Source organism: Leucopleurus acutus, assembly GCF_964270905.1.
Source record: "Leucopleurus acutus genome assembly, chromosome: 3".
In the NCBI taxonomy this organism is placed as follows: domain Eukaryota; kingdom Metazoa; phylum Chordata; class Mammalia; order Artiodactyla; family Delphinidae; genus Leucopleurus; species Leucopleurus acutus.
In genome coordinates, this window is record NC_139145.1 from 81,702,002 (window position 1) to 81,725,866 (window position 23,865).

A 23,865-nucleotide genomic window follows, 5' to 3' on the forward strand; every position below is an offset into this window, starting at 1 on the left:
AGAGAGTTGATGTCTGCGAGAAAGAAAGAATGGCTACCACCCCTCTGGGGGGTTATGGCCTTGGGACCCAAAGGTACCCGAAACCAGCGCCCCGAAAGGTGGAGCGCGGAACAACCCCCGACACCTCGGCAGCCTCTCCGCCAACCTTCGGCGGCCGCCTCCGGCGTGGCCCCGCCCCGCCCCGCCCCTAGGCGGCTGCTGGCGGCAGCCGCCGCCCTCCCCCGGCCCAATGGCGAGGCTGCCGCGTCGGTGATGTGAAGCAGTGCTCTGGCACGTCCGGCCCCCGTCCCGCAATCCATTACACCATCCGCCGCGGCTGCTGCTGTAGCCGCTGCAGCCCGCGCAGACTGGGAGGGCGGGAGGCAGTTCGCCGGGGCGGGGCGGGGCGAGGCGGGGCGAGCGGCGCGGCCGGATTCAGTCCTGTGGGGCGCGGGGTATGGAGAAGCTGTGCGGCCGCAGGCGGAGCTGGGCGGTCCGGACGGCGGCGCGGATAGCGGTCTTATTTTGAGGGGGCAGCCCGAGCCCGAGCGGCCGGCGGCGGCGGGGAGGACTAGCCCAGTGGCAGGTAGTGGAGGCGGCGGCGGCGGCGGCGGTCGGCCGAGCCCGGGCCGCGGCCTGAGGCTCCCGCGGGGAGGCCTGGGCGGGAAGGGGAAGGAGGGCGCTCGCAGGAACGGAAGGCGGGCAGCGGGCAGCGGGCTGGAGGCCACAGGCTGATCGGCCTGCGGGAGGGGGTCGTGGTTGATGGAGGAGCTTGGGGAGGGGGCTGCCCCCATCGGGAAAAGGTAGAGGTGAAGGTTGTGTAGGGGCGGCTGTGGTTTGGGGAACCTACGGACCCCTTTGCGGGGCGGGGGGTGGGGATCAGAATGGGGCGGGCGAAGTTAGCTAAAAGGCAGCCGGATTTCCTGAGAGCCTCGAGTAGTTTTAAAGGAGAGGGAACCTTTTGGGTGAGGGTTTTGGCGTTAGCTGGCCGCGGTTTGTTGGGTCCGACCTTTTTTGTTCCTTCTCGAAAGCCATCCTGGCCACAGCGAGGCCTTGCAGCCTCGCGCCCTTGGCCCGCTCTCCTCTGCAGATGTGAGAAAGGGAAACATTTCTGCACCCGCGTCTCCTGCCTCTTTGGGTTGTACTCTCTCTGGGCGTGTGCAAAGCAAAACTAGCCCAAAGCTTGGCTGGTTAGGAGGCGAGAAAACCGGTTGCCTGTAGTGTTTAAATTTACCGTATACAGAGAAGAGACTGTCTCCCACCATAACATTTGGGTCTCTGTGTGTATATTTTGTATTCTTCTTTCCAACCTTTTTTGAGGAGGCGGAGTAGTCCCTAAAGTGTGGCTCCCCCCGCCCCCAGGAGTAAAAATTAAGAAAACCTAGTGTTTTCGCCTTTACCTATGGAAATTTCAAAACCGCTACTTTTTTTTTTTTTCTTTCTCTAGTTTGGCGCTCTGGTTGTCATATGTTGGACGGCAATAGACAGAACATACATCCGTTCTGGGGCGCCGTGATTAACGTTGAACTTTGGTTCCTGTAACCCTTGCCTGTGTCAATAGAGTTAAGCTGGAGCTTTGCTTTGAAAGATAAATAAAGCACAGCCTCTCAACTGGACATAAATGGATCTAAAGACAGCAGTATTTAATGCAGCTCGAGATGGCAAACTCCGGCTTCTCACCAAATTGTTGGCAAGCAAATCTAAAGAGGAGGTTTCCTCCTTGATCTCTGAAAAAACAAATGGGGCCACCCCACTCTTGATGGCCGCCAGGTATGGGCACCTTGACATGGTGGAATTTCTCCTGGAGCAGTGCAGTGCCTCCATAGAAGTCGGGGGCTCGGTCAATTTTGATGGCGAAACCATTGAGGGGGCTCCCCCTTTGTGGGCCGCTTCTGCAGCAGGACATCTGAAGGTGGTTCAGTCTTTGTTAAATCATGGAGCGTCTGTCAACAACACGACTTTAACCAATTCAACTCCTCTTCGAGCTGCCTGTTTCGATGGCCATTTGGAAATAGTCAAGTACCTGGTAGAACACAAAGCTGATTTGGAAGTGTCAAACCGACATGGGCATACATGCTTGATGATCTCATGTTACAAAGGACACAAAGAGATTGCTCAGTATTTACTTGAAAAGGGGGCAGATGTTAATAGAAAAAGTGTTAAAGGTGAGTTCATATTCATTTTAATTTTTTAAATGTTTACCACTTATTTTCAGGAAGTTTGATACATAATTATAAGCAGGGGTGTTGAGTAAGCCAACACTGACAGACCTATTTTGATTAGGTATCCCTTCCAGTATAACCTTGTTGATTGTTTCTTTGGTATTTGATAGTACATGGGACAAATGTGATAAAAAAAAAAAACACCCTCTATCACTGTGTTAAGCAGCATTTTCTCTTTATTTGGAGTAACTTACAATTTATGGGAAGTGCGTTCCCCAAAGTTTCAAGCATGTTAGTGGCAGTTGATCTGAGCCATTAGACTTGTGTTTACTTAAGAATATACTTTGATTTAATATATTTTTCTTAGTTTTATTTTCTTAGAATACCCTTGGAGTAGAAACTACTATATTTAGTGAGTCATTGTCATGTTTGTCTTATGTAGGCATTTCATTTGTTATTCTGTCAGGGATGGCTAGGCCATACTGACCCGGGAGGATTAATATCCATGAAAAGGAGAAAATCTGTTCCCTTATTCCATACTTACTGTGTGGCCAATAGAAAATCCTTTCATTAAATATAGCAAGAGAGAACAGATTTTTTTAAACTGCTACAATGCCCAGAGCAAAACAAGGACTAGGTTAAGCAGATGTGGATTTGCTGACTAGCAACAATGTAAACTTCTTTGTCCAGAAGAAGAGTTCAGGTTTATGGTCATGTATACTGTTCAGATGATAGTTTAGGATTTTTTTAACCCTTAAAAACAAATGTTTTGATAGTATAATATTAATACTTAGCATTATTTTCCTTAAACATATTTGTTTATACAACAGCAAAGTAATTCACTGCGTAATATTAAAAAACTATAAAACTTAAAGGAGCATACATACATGGTAAAAAAAAATCACACAATACAAATTGGTTTACAGTGTTTAGTATGAAAAATAAGTCTTAACACCCTTCATTTCTAGACCTCCAACCCACCAGCTACCATTGTTTACAGTGTTTTGTGTGTCCTCAAGATAGTCTATGCAAATACAAGTATACTTGTCTGTATATCTCTCCCTCTTTCTTCTTTGTTAGTTGATGCATACTGTTCTTTCTTTTTTTTTTCAGTTTAATTTATCTTGAATGTCATTCAGCTCCAACACACGTGTCTACCTCATTCTGTTTCATGGCTACACAGTATTTCATTGTATGAGTGTGCATAATTTATCTAGTCCCTGTTGACAGACAGGTCACATCCAAAATAAACAATGCTGCTGTGAATATTCTTGAACAAATCTGTGGCTTTGCACACTTGTGTGAAAATAATTGTATTATAAATACCTGTAAGTGTAGTTGCTAAATCAAAGTGAATGTGCAATTTATCATTGTGATAGTGACTGATTGCCTCTCAGAGTGGCTAAACCACACAATTATGGGGCACCACATAGTTACTGGACATATTTACTGAAGTTAGTATAATCTTTTTTAAAAAGGTTTGTCATAAAAATGATACAGCCACATTGTGATTTTTTGTAAATTTTTTTCCTGAGGAAATATAAAATCTCACAAAATTCCAGCACTTAGAGATAATCCTCCCAAAGATACTGAATTTTGCATTTAGATATATGTATGAAATTTTATTTTATGTGCTCTTCTGTACTTGTTTTTTAGCTTAATAAATGTTATCCTTAATGTCATTAATAATAGCTCTTTAATTTCAGTAGCTGCATACTCTTCTACTAATGGAGTTTTACATTGCTTCTGCCTTCTCACTATAAGAAATGTTTCTGTAAACATTCTTTCTTATGAATGATTTATTGTTTCTGATTATCTTTGATGTAGGTGTTGGGTAAAAGGACAGCATGACTTTCTTTTTTTTTAAACAGTCACCATTCTTTTAAAGAATGTTTGTTTTAAAAGAACAAATTACTGCTTAATTGACCATGTTAGTATTGGGAATGCTTTGAAATCATACCTAGAAGAGAAAGGTTTAAAAGGTATGGCTGCATGTTTAGGCTTGTTGAATTTTTAGTTTGTTTTGGGCTTTTTATTCATCAGCCTAATGATGTAGAGATTGTTGATAAACTCACGTATTTAAATCAAATTGGGGCATGTTTTAAACTTAGGTCACTGGAGAGATTAGTACTGGTACTATTTTTCCTTCTCTTTTTCAAAGTTCTTTATACTTCTAGAGATATAATGTATGGGAGAACTATAGTGTAAATAGCCCATATTTTAGTGAGCATTTTCCCTTAGTAAACTGTGAACAATATTTAACTTGATTACCTTTGCTATTTCAGAGGTAATAAAACCTTTTAACACCATCATCATATAGTTTTGTACTTGAGGATGTGTATACTCCCTCTTCTGGCTAATTCTAGAGTTTTTTCTCTTTTTACCTCAGTATCAATATCTAGTATTTATGCTGTTTAAAGAAGTACACATAAGAGAAAACAATTTTATACCAAAAATTGTTTTCATATAGCTTCAGTTTTATATACATACATATATACACATAATACATACGTGTGTAGTGTATGTATATATAATATATCACTTTGTGTGCAGTACTTTAACTTTTGCATAGTGCCTTTTAAATTTGACAGTGAGTCTTAAAGAATATTGGGGGCAGATTAAAGTATGTATGTACCACCCCCACTCTGGTCCTGAAGCTTCCATTCTTTGATAATTACTCCCTCATCGACTTTTCAGATTTTTTTTTTATTTTATGGGTTTGGGGGGTAATAAAAAAACAGGAACTATTTGAAACTGAGGCAGGAACACTGGAGAAGGATCTGGTAGAGTGTCAAGAAAGGATTTTTTTTTCCCACATTTTTATCCCCATGCAAAAAATGGAAAAGACTGATAAGATGAGGGATAAAATGGGATAATTTCTTAGGAAATTTTATATGTAAACTGTTGGAAATGGTTCTGAAGAAGGAAAATGTCAGTAGATTATGCTTGGTTTGCTTAAATATAAAATGCATGTGACTTCTACCTTCCATTACTTTTTAACAGGCAGTTGACATTTGAATATATTATCTAACCTCTTTCCATTACTTTTTAACAGGCTGTTGGCATTTTGAACATGTTTTAACCTAAGGTGGAATTCGTTCATTAATTGAGAGAGCACTTATTGAGTCCCTTGAGTGTGCCAGACTGTTTGACTTAGGATATACAAAGATGAGTAAGACAAGATATCCAGTCCTTGATTCCCTGCTCTTCAGGAGCTCATGGCTTGTTTGGAGAGACAGGTTCATAAGCAGATATTTAAACCACACTGTGGTAAATGCAGCAGTAGTGCTTTCCTGTTTTAGAGTTTTGGAAATACTTTATCCCCAACTAACTCATTACCTGAGGGGACAGTGGGTTCCATTTTTTCCCATGCCATTCAAAAGAGGGAGAAAAACTGAGATATTTAGAAATGCTGCTGCAGTATAACACAACAGTTCATTTTTGAGACAGGAAAGTTGGTTGCTATTTAAATATAGACCTCAAATCAGGAGTGATTAGACAAGCCCATCTTAGGGCCATAACACTGATCTCAGTACTTCACGGTTATAGTCATCTTTGGCTTTCTTTGGTTCTTTTTTTTTTTTTTTTTTTTGCGGTACGCAGGCCTCCCACTGATGTGGCCTCTCCCGTTGCGGAGCACAGGCTCCGGACGCGCAGGCCCAGTGGCCACGGCGCACAGGCCCAGCCGCTCCGCGGCACGCGGGATCCTCCCGGACCGGGGCACGAACCCGTGTCCCCTGCATCAGCAGGCAGACTGTCAACCACTGCGGCACCAGGGAAGCCCTGGTTCTTTTATATTTGAGGGTTTTTTTGTTTGTTTGTTTATGTTTTGACTCATAATAGGACTTTGCAGATCTATGGAAAAGTTACTTAAACCCTCAATTCTGCTTTTACACCCGAATTCGACTGGAAATTGAGCACCTGAAAGTGATTGGTTGAGTACTACAGACCTATTTAGAACAGCTCTTTGAGTTGGGAATGGGGAGACTGGCCCCAGAGGACAGGCTATCCTCACGCATGGGTCAATTATTTTAGATACCCAAGGTAATTAAGTAAATTAGTAATAGGATAATTCCTGTGCATTTTCTGTAGGCCAGATATTGTGTTGGACATTGTGGAGGCTCTGAAAAGATACAGCACATCACATTTGTTCACCGATAAAGGAATGGTATAAATTCATTATATAGGATTTTGGAAGAGTGTACTGACTGGAAAGGCCTCATGGAGTTAACTGGGCTTTGAAAGGATTGTTGGAGTTGAGATCTGCAGAAGGGATTTGATCCAGTTTTTAAGGCTTAGGAAATGGCATAAGGAAAGGCACATTGAGAAATTTGCTTGGAGGGTACAGAAATTGGAAAGTAGCATATTTGGACCAAAGGGCAGTCAGGGCTAGAGTATAAAAGGACATTGACTTCCAGGTAAAGGAGTTTGACTTTATTCTTTATGCAGTGGTAGGTAAGTCGGTGAATGTTTTCAGCAGAGGAACGACTGAGGAACGACTGAGGTGTTTTTTTTTTTTAGAGAAACCCATCTTAGTACATTCTAATTCTGTTACATTGTGAGCTCATTGAGGCTAGAGACCTGGTGTTTGTATCCATGTGTTAGAAAGAGTAATCTGGCCCACAGGGGGCAATTGGTAAATGAGTTTGTTGAATGAATGTGTTGCATTTAGGAGAGGAAAGATTATAAGCTCTTGGATGGCAAGGACTGTGTTTTCTGGTCCTTGTAGTACAGAAATACGTACATGAAGACATTAAGACAATGGTTGTGAAAAGTGAGTGGTACAGGTAGAACTCTATAGGAGCTTAGAAAAGGGAGAAAACCATGTAGGCTCGTAAGTATGGTTAGCTTTAAAAGGGTTTGAGAGAGCTAGATCAGGCAGTTTTTTGCCTTGTTTTTAAAAATAAATAAATCTTTTATTTATTTATTTATTTATTTATTTATTTATTTATGGCTGCACTGGGTCTTCGTTGCTGCATACAGGCTTTCTCTAGTTGTGACGAGTGGGGGCTACTCTTTGTTGCAGTGCAGTGGCTTCTCTTGTTGCGAGCACGGGCTCTAGGCGTGTGGGCTTCAGTAGTTGTGGCACGCGGGCTCAGTAGTTGTGGCTCGCGGGCTCTAGAGCACAGGCTCAGTAGTTGTGGCACATGGACTTAGTTGCTCCATGGTATGTGGGATCTTCCTGGACCAGGACTCGAACCCGTGTCTCCTGCATTGGCAGACGGATTCTTTTTTTTTTTAAACCTTGGTTTTATTTATTTATTTATATTAATTTAGTTTAAATCTTTATTTTTGGCTGCATTGGGTCTTCATTGCTGTGTGCGGGCTTTCTCTAGTTGTGGCAAGCAGGGGCTACTCTTCTTTGTGGTGCGCGGGCTTCTCCTTTCAGTGGCTTCTCTTGTAGCAGAACACGGGCTCTAGGCACGTGGGCTCAGTAGTTGTGGCACACAGGGCTTAGTTGCTCTGCGGCATGTGGGATCTTCCCAGACCAGGGCTCGAACCCCTGTCCCCTGCATTGGCAGGTGGATTCTTAACCACTGCGCCACCAGGGAAGCCCACCAGGCAGATTCTTAACTACTGTGCCACCAGGGAAGCACCTATTTGCCTCTTTATTATGGAAGTTTTCTAACTTATATGTAAGTGGAGAAAGAGAGAAGAATACTTTGAACCATTATGTATTTATCACCTTGCTTCAACATTTATCCACATTTGTTAATATATGTTAAAAAATATATTGCTCCCTCCTTTTGTTCTCTGCAGTAGCTTGAAGCAAACCCCAGGCATTCTTTCTCTCCTATAGTATAGGCAGTTTAGGGTATAGATGTATTTCAATCAAGAGAATGTTAAAAAAAAGAAATCCTTTTTTTCTCTTATCCACTGTAAATCCAAAGGAATTTCATGTAAGAAAATCTCCACTGTAAATTAAGAATGGTTGGTATTAAGAGAATGGACAAGGATAATGACTACTGTCATGTAGGTAGTTTATTTGTATACTTCAGGACTGAGAGTGTTGGAAGCTGAAATTCTGTTTTTCTTCTTTGAGAACTCTAGCTCAGCTCTTGGTTACCTCAGAACACACCTAGTAGCAGAGAAGAGTGAAAGAGAGGGATTTAAAATTTCTTTCTACTCTGTAACATTCCATACTTATTTTGTTATAATAATAATGTTTAACTAGTTGAGCTCATTAACATTTTAATCCCAGATCAAGTTGCTCCTGCAAGTTGTTTCTTGTTCATCCTTTTCCCTCCTGTATCTCCTGGCACACTTTCTCTGTGTCTTCGGGGAAACTTGGCATCCTAGTTGGGGAAGCTAAGCTGTAGATGATGTGTCTATTGAGTGCAGTAGGGAAATATCTATTGTGTTCCTCTATCCGTGAAGATTGGATTGTAAACTGTGTCCTCACAAGATTGAACTGAAGATGGTGAAAATGAGTAGCTCCTGAACACTACTGCTATTTCAGAGTCATCCCCAGCAACACAAACTTAAGGCAGTGGTTAAGTTTTACTTATTGATCTTTTAGCTACATATAGTTCCCTCACTGAGTTCATCTTTATGAGATTTTAATCACATTGATTAATTAAATTTGTTTAAAAGAAAATTTAGGAAGCCCATGGCATTCTAAAGATATATGCTACTGAGACATCGGGAATGCATGTGTTGGAAGATAGAGGTGGAAGAGTTGGGGAGAGGCCCAGGTAAAGAAGTCACATGGATGCAAATTTGATTAAAATATCTCTTTTCCTCTTTTTTCCCTACCTTTGGGTAGAGCTGCAGTTGAATAGAGAGTCTGAACTAGAATGTAAATCTGAATTGTAATGTTGATGTTTTCATCAACTTATGTTGTGTAATTTTCATCAAATTATACTATTATTAGTTGAATTTAGTCCTGATCCCTTAGCTCAGATATTACTGCTTGCTATCAAGACCCATTTCAAAGGCAAGTCCTCATCCCCCTTGAGTCACATGAATGCATCTTGAGCATTTTTTAGCATTTAACTTTGTAGTGAGCTCAAGGACCTGTATTGTTAAATTTCTCTGTATTCCTAGCTCACTGCCTTATATAAAGAATTAATGAGGGGAAGGCACGTGGTAATCTTAATACCAGTAGTTTTTTATCATTTTTTTTGCAGTACGCGGGCCTCTCACTGTTGTGGCCTCTCCTGTTGTGGAGCACAGGCTCCGGACGCGCAGGCTCAGAGGCCATGGCTCACGGGCCTAGCCGCTCCGAGGCATGTGGAATCTTCCCGGACTGGGGCACGAACCCGTGTCCCCTGCATCGGCAGGCGGACTCTCAACCACTGCGCCACCAGGGAAGCCCCCTATCCTATTTTTGATTCTTTTTTTTTTTTTTTTCAAACTCTTGTCCTTGAGTATCTCTGGTGTTATAGCATACATGGGGAAGGGAAATATTCTGAGCAGAGGAACCTTCTAGTGCTCCTTTGATATCCTAAAGTTTTCCTCTTTACCCCTTCCCACCTGCTCCCTTAACACATACCAATTAGCTAGTCCAGGAGTAAAATGCTTGCAATCAGCCTTGTTATGCAGTTGAACTGCACCCCCCCCCCCCGGCCCCCATGTTTGTAGGTGGACCTCTCTTAAAGACTCGGCTTATCCCCAGCTGCAAGGTAGAAGAATGGATGCCAAGCACAGCAGGCTAAAGAGGAGAGATGATGAGCGAGCTGGAGCTGTCGTGTAAGCTGGCTCTTCTCGCCGCACGACAGGCCAGCAAATCGGGAGACGAGGTGTTGAGGCAAGGAGTACCACTTTATTCGGAAAGCTGGCAGACCGAGAAGATGGCAGACTAGGGTCCCCCAAAAAACCACCTTATGGGGTCTGGATGCCAGTTTTTTTTACAGAATCGGGAGTAAAGTAAAAAGGCAGAATAGGGAGGGAGAGGTGGGGAGGAAGTAAAGTAAAAAGGGCCATCAGTCTTGGAGAACATCTCCTGGAATGGCCAGCCTCCCGGAGGAGATGTGTTAATTTCTTTTTTTCTTGCAGCCATTCACAGGTGGGTAGGGTTCCCTGAGGCAGGAAATTATGTATGATTATAATAACAAAAGCAACGAAAAGCAAAGGCTAAAGTCCAAGAAACAGATCTAACATGGAGTCAAAATTGGCTGTTGCCTGTTACAATAAGAACTGTTTTTGTGCATTTCCAGACAAATCTGTTATGATAAAAAACCTTTTAATTGCTGTTTCTATCAGTCAAAACTATACTTTACTAAAAACAAATACTTTGATTTTAAAACAGCTTTGAGACATAATTCACATACCATTCACGCATTTAAAAACCACCCATCATTGATTTTTAGTGTGGTCACAGATTTGTGCAGCCATCACGACAATTACTTTTTTATTTTTTTGGTTGTGTTGGGTCTTTGTTGCTACGCGTGGGCTTTCTGTAGTTGCGGTGAGTGGGAACTACTCTTCGTTGAGGTGCGCAGGCTTCTTATTGCGGTGGCTTCTCTTGTTGCAGAGCATGGGGTCTAGGCGTGCGGGCTTCAGTAATTGTGGCACACGGGTTCAGTAGTTGTGGCTCGCGGGCTCTAGAGCACAGGCTCAGTAGTTGTGGCGCGTGGGCTTAGTTGCTCTGCGGCATGTGGGATCTTCCTGGACCAGGGCTTGAACCCGTGCCCCCTGCATTGGCAGGCGGATTCTCAACCACTGCGCCATCAGGGAAGCCCAGTTCCCTAAGTTTTGAAAAACATAAACTGTAATTTAACCACCACTACAATAGAGGTGGAATGAAAACTTCCTGTATGCCCCTTTGCAGTTAACCATTCTCTCAGCACCCACCCTCTGGCAATCACTGGTCTGTTATCTGTCCTTATAGTTTTTTAGGCATTAATTTTAATAGTGAAAATTCTGAAGGAATGCAGATGTCCATCAACAGAGAAGTGTTTATGTAAATTATGACATGCCTCCTTACTGGAACTTTAACCATAAAGCCATTAAGAGTGATTATGTAGTATCTGTGTAAATAGTTCATGTAGACTATATACAGGGAACATGACAAAATGACTAAGATGTAGGTGAAAAGCAGGAAACAGTTGTATATTTTCTGATTACAACTTTATCAAAATATACTATGTAAAGACACTTGGAGACATGACATAGTTGCTGTAAAATTATGCTTTTGTATTGGGTTTTTTTTTTGACCTCTGTTTTCTTAACTTTTAAGTAATGGTCTAGGTTATAATTCAGAAATTTTTTAGGGCTTCCAGGGCATGAAAGTGTGGCGGTTATATACTTAACCTGTTAGAATAATAAAGGTGATCCCCTCCTGCTAAGATTTTACTTTTTTTTAAAAATGTATTTATTTATTTTATTTATTTATTTTTGGCTGCGTTGGGTCTTCGTTGCTGTGCGCAGGCTTTCTCTAGTTGCGGCGAGCAGAGGCTACTCTTCATTGTGGTGCACAGCCTTCTCATTGCGATGGCTTTTCTTGTTGCGGAGCATGGGCTCTAGGCATGCGGGCTTCAGTAGTTGTGGCACATGGGCTCTAGAGCGCAGGCTCAGTAGTTGTGGTGCACGGGCTTAGTTTCTCTGCAGTATGTGGGATCTTCCTGGACCAGGGCTCGAACCCGTGTCCCCTGCATTGGCAGGTGGATTCTTAACCACTGTGCCACCAGGGAAGCCCTAAGATTTTAGTTTCTAAAGTTATTTTGTCCTTATTTGAATCATTTTTTGTGATATCAAGTATTAAAAATTTAAGAATCTACCTTAGCTTTGATATTGTGCTAACTGCTATCTGGGATATAAAGGAAATATAACATAGGCTCTGTGTACTTTAGGAATAGACAGTTTAGGTAAGAAAACCTATTTGTGAAGCACTAACATATTATGTAAGGTATTACGTAAGATTATAGTAGTAGATATAACATGAGTACTTACCAGGATGAATGAAACATTTATTCACCAGGCATTCTCAAAATGATAAATTGACATAGTATAACCAAGAAGGCCTCTTTGAGCAGCTGAAATTTCTGGTGCAACTTGGAGGAAAAGAAGTTAAAAAGGCAAAGAAGAAAGAGTATATTGACAGGAAAATTAAGAGAAGAGGCATGGAGGTGGAAGTAAGCGGGACTATTCCAGGAACTGGGAGAGGTAACTTAGAATACAGTGATGGGAAGCCTAAGCAGTTTCTTTGCCTTGTGTGTGGCTGGTATTGATGATGTCTTTTGGGTTAGAGAAGGTGTTGGCAAACTCTGGCCCAGAGGTCAAATCCTGCCCACCCCCTGTTTTTGTACTGCCTGAGAACTAAGATACATTTTTTATATTTTTTAATGGTTGAAAAAAAAATCAAATGAAGAATAATATATCATGACATGTGAAAATTACACAAAAGCCACATTTCAATGTCCATAAGTAAAGTTTTGTTGGCAAACAGCCATGTCCATTAATTTAACCAATTGCCTATGGATACTTTTTGTTATACGGTAGAGTTGAGTGATTACAACAGAGACCTTATGGACTGCAAAAGCTGGAATACTATCTAACCCTTTACAGAAGAAGTTTGCTGGCTCCTGGGCTAGATTCACAGAGCAGCATTCATACTGGAGATGACAACGAATGAGGCTAGAGAGGTAGGTTAGGGAAATATTTCTCTTTTTAAAAATCTATTTCCCAGAGTATATCTTCTTATGTGTGTTCCCACTACCAAGATTAAGCTTTACTTCACATGACATGCCTTCTAAAACTGTAGATTTCTGCCTTGTTGCTTTCTCATCCTCACACAGATAGTGCTTTGAGAATCAATGCTGTAGAATTTTGAAATCTTAAAGATTTTCAGCTGTTTCTTTAGAGGAAGCATGAAAGCTTTTGAGCTGGAAAGTAATATGATTGGTGGAAGTTTTATTATGATGCTTGGTTTATATTAGAAGTAACTTATTCACTGGAGTGTAGTATGACTAGCATTTAAAATATGACCTTAGTAATGCGCAATACACTGAAATGGCAATTGGGAGACATGGGTTTTTATTTTACTACCAATTTCTCTGGTTTCTGTTTGTACAACAAGTTTATCTTCTCTACTTTGCACAGTTATTAATATAAGTTCACGATAGTTAATACAATTTAGGGGAAAAATGCCGTGCTAGCATACTGGTACCTTTTCTCTTCGTTTATTTCTGTTTTTTATTATTTGCTTCTAGTCTCTCTAGGTTTAATATATTGTTTTTCCCCTGTAAGTTCTTGAGATGGAAACTTAGATGTTTTTTCAAAAAGCCATTCTTTTCTAATGTACATTTAAGCATAGTTTAGCCATATCCCATAAGATTTTTTATTTAACATTTTTATTATCATCCAGATAAAAATATTTTCTGCTTTCCATTGGGATTCCTTCTTTGACCCGTGGGCTATTTAAAAGTATATTTTTAAATTTCAAATATGTGGAGATTTTTCTAGGGTTTTTTTTTTTCCCCGCTTGTTTTTAATCTAACTTGTATTGTGGACTTAGAACATATTCAGTGATTTCAGTCCCTTGACATTTGTGTGAGTCTCATTTTATGGCCCAGAATGTAGTCAGCATTTGTATATGCTCCATGTGTCCTTAGAAAAAAATTAAATTCTATAGTGTTCATTTAATTTTCAATATCCTTATTGGTTTTCGTCTCCTAAACTGAAGAAGGTGTGTTCAAATGTATTATGAGTGGATTTATCTGATTTTCCTTGTAGTTCTGTTGATTTTTGCTTTATTTATTTTGCTGTTTTTAGGTGAAAACAAATTTAGAATTATATCTTTCTGTTGTTTTGAATTTTATGCCATTATAAAATGTTTATCTGTAATCATGTATTTTGTTTTAAAGTCTACTTAATCTGATATTTTAATATCAGACCGCTTTCTTATGGTTAATTTTTACATAAAGTATATATATTTTTTCATCTTTTCACTTAAACCTTTTTCTATCCTTACATTTAAGGTATTTCTCTTGTAAGCAGCATGTAGTTGAGTTCTATGTGTGTTTGTATTTTCAGTCTGACAGTTTTTGTCTTTTAATGGAACATTTGGGCTTTAATCTCCTAGCTACTTACTGATTTTTATTTGTCTACCTGTTTTGCTTTGTTTCTGTCTTTGTTTGGATTATTTTTCATTTTTTCTCTATATTAGAGGATATAGTAATTATATGCATGCATACCCTCTATTATTTTAGTGGTTACTCTAGATAGTACTACTTTGACTTATCAAAGGCTAACATAAATTTCTAATTTTACCTCTTTCCAAGCAAGGCAGAAATCTTAGAATACTTCAACTCCAATTACCCTCTTTACTTTTATGCTATTGCTGTCAAGCATTTTTCTTCTATATGTGTTTCAAACCCTGTTACAAGATATTATTTTTAACGTCAATATTTATTTAGATATCTCACAAATTTACCCTTTCTGTCAATGTTGATACTCTCCTTTCCAGGCTTCCATGTGGCTCATCTTTTCTTTCTCACCTGAAACGGTCCTTTACTTCACAGAATTCTAAGTTGGCATTTATTTTCCTTTAGTGCTTTAAGGCTTCTCTTGTTTCTGATTAGAACTTTGCTGTCAGTCTAATTGTTGTTCTTTGGCAGGTCATGTCCACCTGTTCTTTGGTTTTAAGATTTTTCTCTTTGTCCTTAGTTTTTAACGGTTCTGCTGTAGAGTGCCTCAGTGTGGCTTTCTTTTTGTCTATCCTTGTTGTTTATAAAACTTATTAAATTTATGCTTAATCTTTCATCAGCTTCAGAAGATTCTCAAACTTTATCTCTTTAAATATTGCTTTGGGCCTATTTTCTTACTCTATAATTCTGGTTTTAAGCATGTTATCCCTTCTGACATCGTTTCCTCTGTCTCTATAGTCTCCTGTTTTTCCATCCTTTCACTTGCATGCTTCTTTCTATGTATTTTCATCTGACTTAATTTTCTAGTTCACTAATTCTCTATTCAGCTGTGTGTAGTGTGCTTTTAAAGCCACCCATTGAGTTTTTCAGTTCTAGAATGTCCATTTGGTTCTTTTTTGTAGTTTACAGTTTTCTAATTCTCAAATTTTTTTAAAATATCTGAATACTCTAAGCATAATTATTTAAAGTCTGTGTCTGATAACTGTTATTATCTAGATCTTCTGTTGGGCTTTTCTCTTAGCTCTTATCCTTGGTTTTTGTGTTGTGGTTCCTTGTTTTCTCTTCTGTCCATTATTTTTGATTGGATACCAAACATTATATATGAAGAATATATAAAAATAATTTGAGCTCTAGTATGATAATATCTTCATCTGAGTAGTATTTGTATTTGCTTCTGGCTTTTGATTACATATATACTAGCAGTTCTGGATTACTTTAATTCAATATGAAGATGATTTTAACTTGCATTTCAGTGCCTGTGAACGCTGGTTTCTTTGCACTTCACCTTAACTCCTAGAGAGCAGCCCTTCAGAGCTATAACCTAAAGTGTATAGGGATTTCTTAATGGGCTTTGGACTCCAGTTTTCTCCTCTAGCCCTGAAGGGTCAAAAGCTCTGCCCAGTTTTTTAGCTGCCTATTCCAGAATCAGTAGAGGTCATTGGGGAAAGCTTCCCCAAATTCTGGACTTTACTTAACTAATTTTCTTTATTCTCCTGGATGTTGTCTCCCTGTGAGCTCTTACAGGCGGTCATACAGATTTTTTTTAAATGCAGTTTTCAGCTTTTCTGGTTCTGATTGGGAGGGTAATCATGCTACCTCTGCCAATACTAGATGTGAGAGTCTCTTATTCCTTTAAAACAAAAAACAAAACAAAACAACATTTTTTCAGTATATGGTGTATTCAAAATATATATATTCTGCATTTTTCTAATATGTCAATTCAGTTACTTAAAAAACTGGCTTTTGCTGCATTCTTTTTCTTGATTTTATTGTTCTGAATAGAGAAGAATGCCATCTAAGCCTTCTGTTTATATTTCTATTATATTGTCTATTTCTTAGAGAAAATGGGAATATTAGGGATCCATAATTCAAAAGAGTTTTAAAAATATACTTAGTAGTAGTCATGTTTAATTGAAATTATTTTGAGCAAATGAACATTAGTAGTCAGAAGTTCTGGGCTCTCTTTAGTGTTTGGTTACCATACACATTGCTAAAACATTCTATCAGACACCCTTCCATTGTAGACCATTGGAATCCTGGGTCACAACATATCCAGATTTTTTAATATAATCCCTATAGATATCATGGAAGACTAATTAAACAGGATAAACTTGTGAAGAGATTTAAAGTCCTAATGTATTACAACTTGTGCTTTTTGGAATTTTATCTGTAGATCTGTTACGTGAAGTATTCAGGTTTAAACAACTTTCTAGTACACATCCTGTGTCAGGGGTCCTCAAGGCCACCCCCATGTTTGCAGGTAACTTAGCATACAGTTGTACTCATGGCTAAGAGTTATTACAGTGATATAATAAGGACATGTACCTGGATCATAAGAGGAAAGGCACAGTTGGGGCCTAGAGGAATCTTTGTGCAAGCTTTTTTATGCTCTCTCCTTCCTGTGAGGTCACAAAGAGCTGTCTTCCCCTAGCAACATAAATGCATGTGTGCAATATTCCTGCCCAGGGAAACCCATTTTGATTGATTAGAGAATGGTTAGAGACTCAATGTCCAGGTTTTTATTGGGCACTGCTCATAAAGGCACCCTCTGCTGAGCACATATGCAAAATTCCAGAGTCCCAGAAGGAAAGCAGGTAGTCAGCATAAAAGCCACCCTTATCATTTAGGGGAAGTTTTATATCTTGGAACTGTTTACCAGACAACATTCCAGATGCCAGCCCAGGGCCATCCTTGCAAGCAGGTCTTTCTAAAGATAGCTGTCTCACCCAGCTATATTAGTTATTTTTCACACACACAGCCTAAAAAGACTGTTGAAATTTTCTGTAAACAGTGTATGTAGATATCAAAGGTCTGCATGATAATTTCTGTTTTGATTATTAGTAGAATGTTTAGATTAAATTTAGGTAGCTAAAATGAGTGATTATGTCTTAGTATGTTCCATCCACACAGCCTTTTACTAATGTGCCAGTGTCTATTGTCAGTTTTAATGCATGTGTGGGAAGAATCGGACCGTGTTAGAACATTTAGTACATTTAAAAAGAATGTTTAAGAAAATTAAATTACAGTGGGAAATAATCCATTATGAAAGGACACTTCAGATGTCTCCTTTTAAAGTTCATGTTGAACCACCCACATATTTTTTAGGTTTCAGTGGACTTGTTTTTCTTATGTGAGTTTTTTGAAGAAAGTATTGTACTTTGTTACCAAGATTTTTGACTAAAACAGCTGAGGTTCACTTGGCAATCAGAAATACTGAAAAAATAATTTCTGGCTCTTAGAATCAAATTGGAGACTCTTAGGTGTTACAGACTAGATTTCTTATTTATAAATGTGGAGTCTGACCCAGAAAGTTAAGTGACTGTCAGCAAAACTGTAAATAGCTGGTTAATTTCATTTCGTCAGTTTTTAGTTGTAGAATATACACTTGAAAACATTACTGAAAAATATCAAGAGGCCGTGGATTAATTTTGAATTTCATTTAGTGACTTTGAATATCTTTTCATGCCTTATTTTGTCATTTCGTTTATTCAAAGAATTTAACCAATATTTTTTCCCCCTGCTGTGTGTCGGACATTAGCTTTAGGTGCTGGGGATCATTTTTTTCTTATTTGTAATCAAATTAAAGTATGTCCCATTGAGGGCAGCTTGGAGCTGCCTGCTTTTCTTTAGATTCTAAAGTATACATATGTATTACATTATATCCTGGTCCCTCAAATACGTTCTCTCTTTTTTTCCTCCTCCTTAAGGTAATACTGCATTGCATGATTGCGCAGAATCTGGAAGTTTGGACATCATGAAGATGCTTCTTATGTATTGTGCCAAGATGGAAAAGGATGGTTATGGAATGACTCCCCTTCTCTCAGCAAGTGTGACTGGTCACACAAATATTGTGGATTTCCTGACTCACCATGCACAGACCAGCAAGACAGAAAGGATCAATGCTCTAGAGCTTCTGGGAGCTACATTTGTAGACAAAAAAAGAGATCTCCTTGGGGCTTTGAAATACTGGAAAAAGGCAATGAACATGAGGTACAGTGATAGGACTAATATAATTAGCAAACCAGTACCGCAGACACTAATAATGGCTTATGATTATGCCAAGGAGGTAAACAGTGCAGAAGAGCTAGAAGGTCTTATTGCTGATCCTGATGAGATGAGAATGCAGGCACTATTAATTAGAGAACGTATTCTCGGTCCTTCTCATCCTGACACCTCTTACTATATTAGATATAGAGGTGCTGTCTATGCAGACTCTGGAAATTTCAAACGATGCATCAACCTATGGAAGTATGCTTTGGATATGCAGCAGAACAATTTGGACCCTCTAAGCCCGATGACCGCCAGCAGCTTACTATCTTTTGCAGAACTGTTCTCTTTTATGCTACAGTATAGGGCTAAAGGTCTGGGAACCACTGTTACATTTGATGATCTTATGGGCATACTGTGCAAAAGTGTCCTTGAAATAGAGCGAGCGATCAAACAAACTCAGTGTCCAGCAGACCCATTACAGTTAAATAAGGCTCTTTCCATTATTTTGCACTTGATTTGCATATTAGAAAAAGTTCCTTGTACTCTAGAACAGGATCATTTCAAAAAGCAAACTATATACAGGTTTCTTAAGCTGCATCCAAGGGGAAAGAATAACTTCAGCCCTCTTCATCTGGCTGTGGACAAGAATACTACCTGTGTAGGGCAGTACCCTGTTTGTAAATTTCCATCTCTGCAAGTTACTGCGATACTGATAGAATGTGGTGCTGATGTGAACGTCAGAGACTCGGATGACAACAGTCCCCTCCATATCGCTGCTCTGAACAACCATCCAGACATCATGAATCTCCTTATTAAATCAGGTGCACATTTTGATGCCACAAACTTGCACAAACAAACTGCTAGTGACTTGCTGGACGAGAAGGAAATGGCTAAAAATTTGATCCAGCCTATAAATCATACCACATTGCAGTGTCTAGCTGCTCGTGTCATAGTGAATCATAGAATATACTATAAAGGGCATATCCCAGAAAAGCTAGAGACCTTCGTTTCACTTCATAGATGATAATTTGACTGTTGAAGCACGACTTGGTAACAGTTGTTTCATAAATGAGCACTGTTGTGGTAACACCAGCATTCATTTAGCTTGATTTCATCGTGCTCTCATTGGCTAAAGCATTGTAAGCATCAAATTTACAGGATTGGTTTCCCAGTATTTAATATAAATATACCATATAATATATTGTTTGTGAATTATTGAGAAATGTAATCTCATATTCAGATTTCTAAAATTGTCTGCCAAAGGCTTATCCATTCTGGTTTTGTTTGCTGTTGGGTGCTTGGGACAGAGTTAACCATTTTTCAGTGGTGTCTTTATACTTTTCTGGTTTGTGAATTTTATACAATTGAATGTCTTTTTTGTGCTTCTTCCTTCTCTTCTCTGAGCTTCTCCCCTGTTTCCACCTCATTTTTAACTTAACCATTTCTACTTATCAATTTCTTTCCCCTTATGGATCCATGTTAGGTTGTACAAACTTTATGGACTTGTTACCATTTGCAGTTACCATAAGTGCTTTATCTTCTCTATGCACTGGCTTCAACTTGACTGTTGTATGTTAGCATATTTTCTATGCAGCAGCTGGTCACCTTCAACTCTGAAACACTGCTAAGTATGTTACAAAGTTCATTTTACGAAAGTACTCTTGTAGCATGACAATTTTTAGAGCTACAGGTTAGCTACCAGAGCTCAAGCTTTTTTGTTGTTTTTTTCTTTACATCTGAGGTTTCTTTCTCTAATCCACTGAAATTATTGTGTGCTAAATTTGGGAAACAAAGCTATTCTAACTCATTAACCCAGTTGAAATTTAGGTCTGTCGTCTTAATATATCATGCAGTAAAAGGAAGAATCTTTGTAAAGTGACCCACCTTTCATGCTGCGCCAGCATTGTCCTGCTTGTGCTGATGATGTGATTAGGTGTAGAGAATTTGCTTAAATTTAACCTCAAAGTTTTATCACACAGCTTAATGAGTCACACTGAAATATTCAGTAATTGAACTGCAAATCACTTTTATTTACAAAAAAGAGCTGAAGCATGTCAGTGGCATGATGCTTGCCAAGCCAGATCTAGGCATCTAGGATAATTAAGGTATTTTTAGTATGCAATTTACTGCCATAGTATCAGAGGTCAGTAACAGTGTTCCTTCTTTCTTCAAGCTTAAGTATACCTTTGAAGATAACTTGCATGAATTACTTTGGTCTCAATTATTTGTCACCCTAATTAAACACAAAAGGTTGCAGTGCTTCCTCTTCCCTTACTGAAAATTAGCTTTTCTTTTCTCTTTCTTTTTCTTTCTCTTTCTCTCTTCCTTTTTCTTTCTTTCCTCTCTCCCTCCCTTCTTTGTTTTCTTTTTTTTTTTGGATTTTTTTTTCACAGCTTTGCTAATGCCACAGAAAGGGCTCTTTTAACTTAAGAAAAAATAAATGAAAAGTACTAAAAAAGATTCAGGTAATTATCATTCAGCACTTTATTGTTATTCAGAATAAAATTTATGATGGCATATTTGCCCAGCAAATGTCTTAATGAAATTGTTCTGAATAAAAAGCTCCTTATTGGTTTGAGGAAAAACTCAGTTTACCTGTGAGTTTAATGAGCCTGATCACTTGGATTTTTGTGTTGACATTTTATTCTGAGGGTTGATGTAGGGGTATTTAAGGAGTCATCATTGCAAACAGTCACATTAGGTTTATTTCATCTTTACTCAGTAAAAAACTTGTAATGAAGAATAGTAAATAAACAAAAAAGCATTAGACTTACTTTCTGGTTAAATAATTGAAGTTTAATTTTTTAAGAGATATCCTTACTCATTTTACTAGGTTGTATATTTAATTTCACCATTGAAAAAGGTGATTTGGATATAAATGGTTGCTCTGCAACCTTTTGATGAAGAGATTTTAATATCTTGTTTACTATAGGAAAATTTGATGAAATATTTGAACTGCCACATAAATTAAGAATAGTTTGTGATTTAGATAATTATTCTAGAAATATCAGATATCAATTTTTGAAATCATTTGCCTCTGACCTTCTGGAATAAGAATTATATGCGTGAACAGCCTTTTTTTTTTTAAAGAAAGGAAAATTTTGCAAGTACAGTAAATCTACATTAGTTGATCTCAATAATTTTGGGGTGAACGGTGAGCAATTGGATTTTAAGTGATTTAATATTCCTTTTTTTGGGAGGGTGTAGGAGGGCTTACATGCTCTTATAGTAAGGCACATCTCACACTATTTTATAGGTGAATTTGAATTGTGCAACTCTAGTATAAAATAAGGATTTCTTTACATAGCATTTTCCCACCACTGAACATAGATAACTTAGAACTATTCCTCAGTCTTGATAACTGAAATGCCTTATTTCAATTAAGATACAGTTCTCTATTTGCCGTCTCCCCAAATGATGTTAGGAGCTCTTGAAAAATCACTTAGTTTAAAAGCTCAAAATTGTCCATTTTATTTTAGAGGAGGTTGTTTCATAAATGTGCCCTCAGACACTGTTTAAGGCCTTTGTCAGAAAGTATTCACAAAATTGTGAGACTGAATTTAAAAAAAACCTTAAGTTTGTGTTATTTTTTTTAACCAACAGATGAGTAATTTAATAATGAGCTAATTGTACTCTCAGCTGTACACTGTAGTATGGTAATGTTGGCTGGAGCTAATGTATAAGTTTTGGTTGCATTTCCATAAAAATCCCCTGTTAAGGCCTGCTGAATTTTAGATGTTCCACTCTTGATCATTTCTGTAAAAGAAATGGTCATTTTATTTAGATGCCAGTCTACATTATAATGACACGTGGATTACAGATTTTAAAAATAGTCATTTTCTTATCCATAAATCTGACAGGGACATTAGCCCAAATCAACCAAAGGTAGTTTGGTGCCCATTATGATTTTGCAGTTAAGTGATTGCTCACTTGTAAAGCGGCTTAATGTATAATGTTTTCGAGGCCCTCGTCTCCTGTGACTTGGGAAAACTGTTGAGGTTATATTTGAAAAAGTAGCTCTTTAAAATAATATTACCCAGCAGAAGCCTTAGGTTGAATTTTACAGGTATAATAATCCTTTTAATTTCCCCAGAATTGTGGGGGCCGGATGAGATAATAACCATATTCTTGTGCACTGTAACAGCAGCATTATTGCTTGGAACTTTAACCATTTTAGTTACTAAGAAAACTAAAATTAATTGTCATCTTTTTCTTTTTGCCCTCATACATCACTAAGCAACTAGTTTCTCTCCCTTTTGTCAATTCCCATTGTGTATTTTTCCAAAAAGTACTGTATTCAGATGCCAGCCAATAAACTGTCACACAATGGAAAATGATACGCCACAACATTCATTGTAAGGTTTAATAAAATTAAATTTGCGCCAAATACTAGTGTATTCTTATTAACTCAATACTTGACTGATGTTATCTTAAGGCATATGATAGTGGACTCCTTTCTCAAAAACACCTACTGGTAATTTATAGTCAGTTAGAACTCACGAGTTAGCATTTATTATTATACTAGTATGTAAAAAACAAAGATAATTTATGTAGTTTATTCTAATTTTTTTTTTCCAGTAAAGAGCACAGAAACTAAAGATACAGGAAGATTTTTGTTGTGGGATGCATGGGAGAGGGACTGCTTTTAACTCTTGTTTTTTAACTGGTCTAACTCAGTTTTTTAACTGAGTTTGATATTAAGTATCAGAAGTATATCATAAATATATTACTATGAAGGTAAATTTTATAAATTTATTTTCATCACTTTTAAATTGCAAAATGTAAGTAGTCCTTGTCTTTTCCTTATATGTAAGTTTCCTAATATAAGAAGTTTTAACAGATCCAGAAAATGCATAATTTCTAAACTCCAGGCATAAATTGAAATATTCAATTGTATGGGCTTCCCCTTTTGAATCATTAACTTATCCATAACAAATACAGGCTTTGTCATAGTTTTCACAGGACCCTTTGAAGTGTTAGTCTTCTTTACCCTTGGTGCTATGGTTGTTCCCAACTACCACCACCAACATTTAAAAGGAAATCTTAGCAAATATATAAGGCTAAGAATATTTTTAAGGATTTGAGCAAAAAAAAAAGTTATTATATCCTTTTTTTCCCCTCCATTTCTGCACATTTAGAATGTTCTTTCTTGAGTAATATGGGGTTGTGGGAATAGTGAATTGGTTCCTGTATGCCATGTTACCTTACGTTTTATTATAAGGCTCTTTTAAATAAGACTTTCTCTCCCTAAATTAACTCAGCTTTTAATAATTATCTCAATTTAGCTTCTTAATATAGAATGTCTGATTTAAAAAATAAAACAATACAGTTCCATGCCTTAAAAAATTGAAAATTTAAACTTTAAAATGGGATACACTTCAGACACATATGTTCACACTAAAGAGGGATTTGATTAGTAGTCCCACTAAAACAATTGGGTGCTTATTAATAACTATACTTTGGTGTAAGTCAAGGAGTGGAGTGGTTTAAAGTATTTCACATTGCCAAAGATGAATAAAAAAAAGATAGTCTATTATAAAAACATTAACAAAACTTCCCAGTAATGTCTCTTCTAAAGTGAGGTCTCCTTGATTTATTTTAGACATAATTTGAGCCTTATTTTATTAATTTAATTTTTTCCTTTT

General features: G+C 38.2%; 1 protein-coding gene across 1 annotated transcript; it reads left to right on the forward strand.

Annotated features, from left to right (window-relative positions):
• The first annotated feature begins 434 nt into the window (after positions 1-434).
• On the forward strand, positions 435-22,574 carry FEM1C (fem-1 homolog C). Its single transcript, XM_082835741.1, has 3 exons — positions 435-565; positions 1,427-2,144; positions 17,938-22,574. The coding sequence occupies exons 2-3, from the start codon at positions 1,601-1,603 to the stop codon at positions 19,242-19,244; spliced, it is 1,851 nt and encodes a 616-aa protein (XP_082691867.1). The 5' UTR covers positions 435-565; positions 1,427-1,600; the 3' UTR covers positions 19,245-22,574.
• Positions 22,575-23,865: the final 1,291 nt, after the last annotated feature.

What these genes read in the sequence shown, in the direction of transcription:
- FEM1C (XM_082835741.1), top strand. Translation starts at nt 1,601, where the DNA reads ATGGATCTAAAGACAGCAGTATTTAATGCAGCTCGAGATGGCAAACTC. An exon ending in TAATAGAAAAAGTGTTAAAG is followed by an intron (nt 2,145 to 17,937) that starts GTGAGTTCATAT and finishes CTCCTCCTTAAG; the next exon opens with GTAATACTGCATTGCATGAT.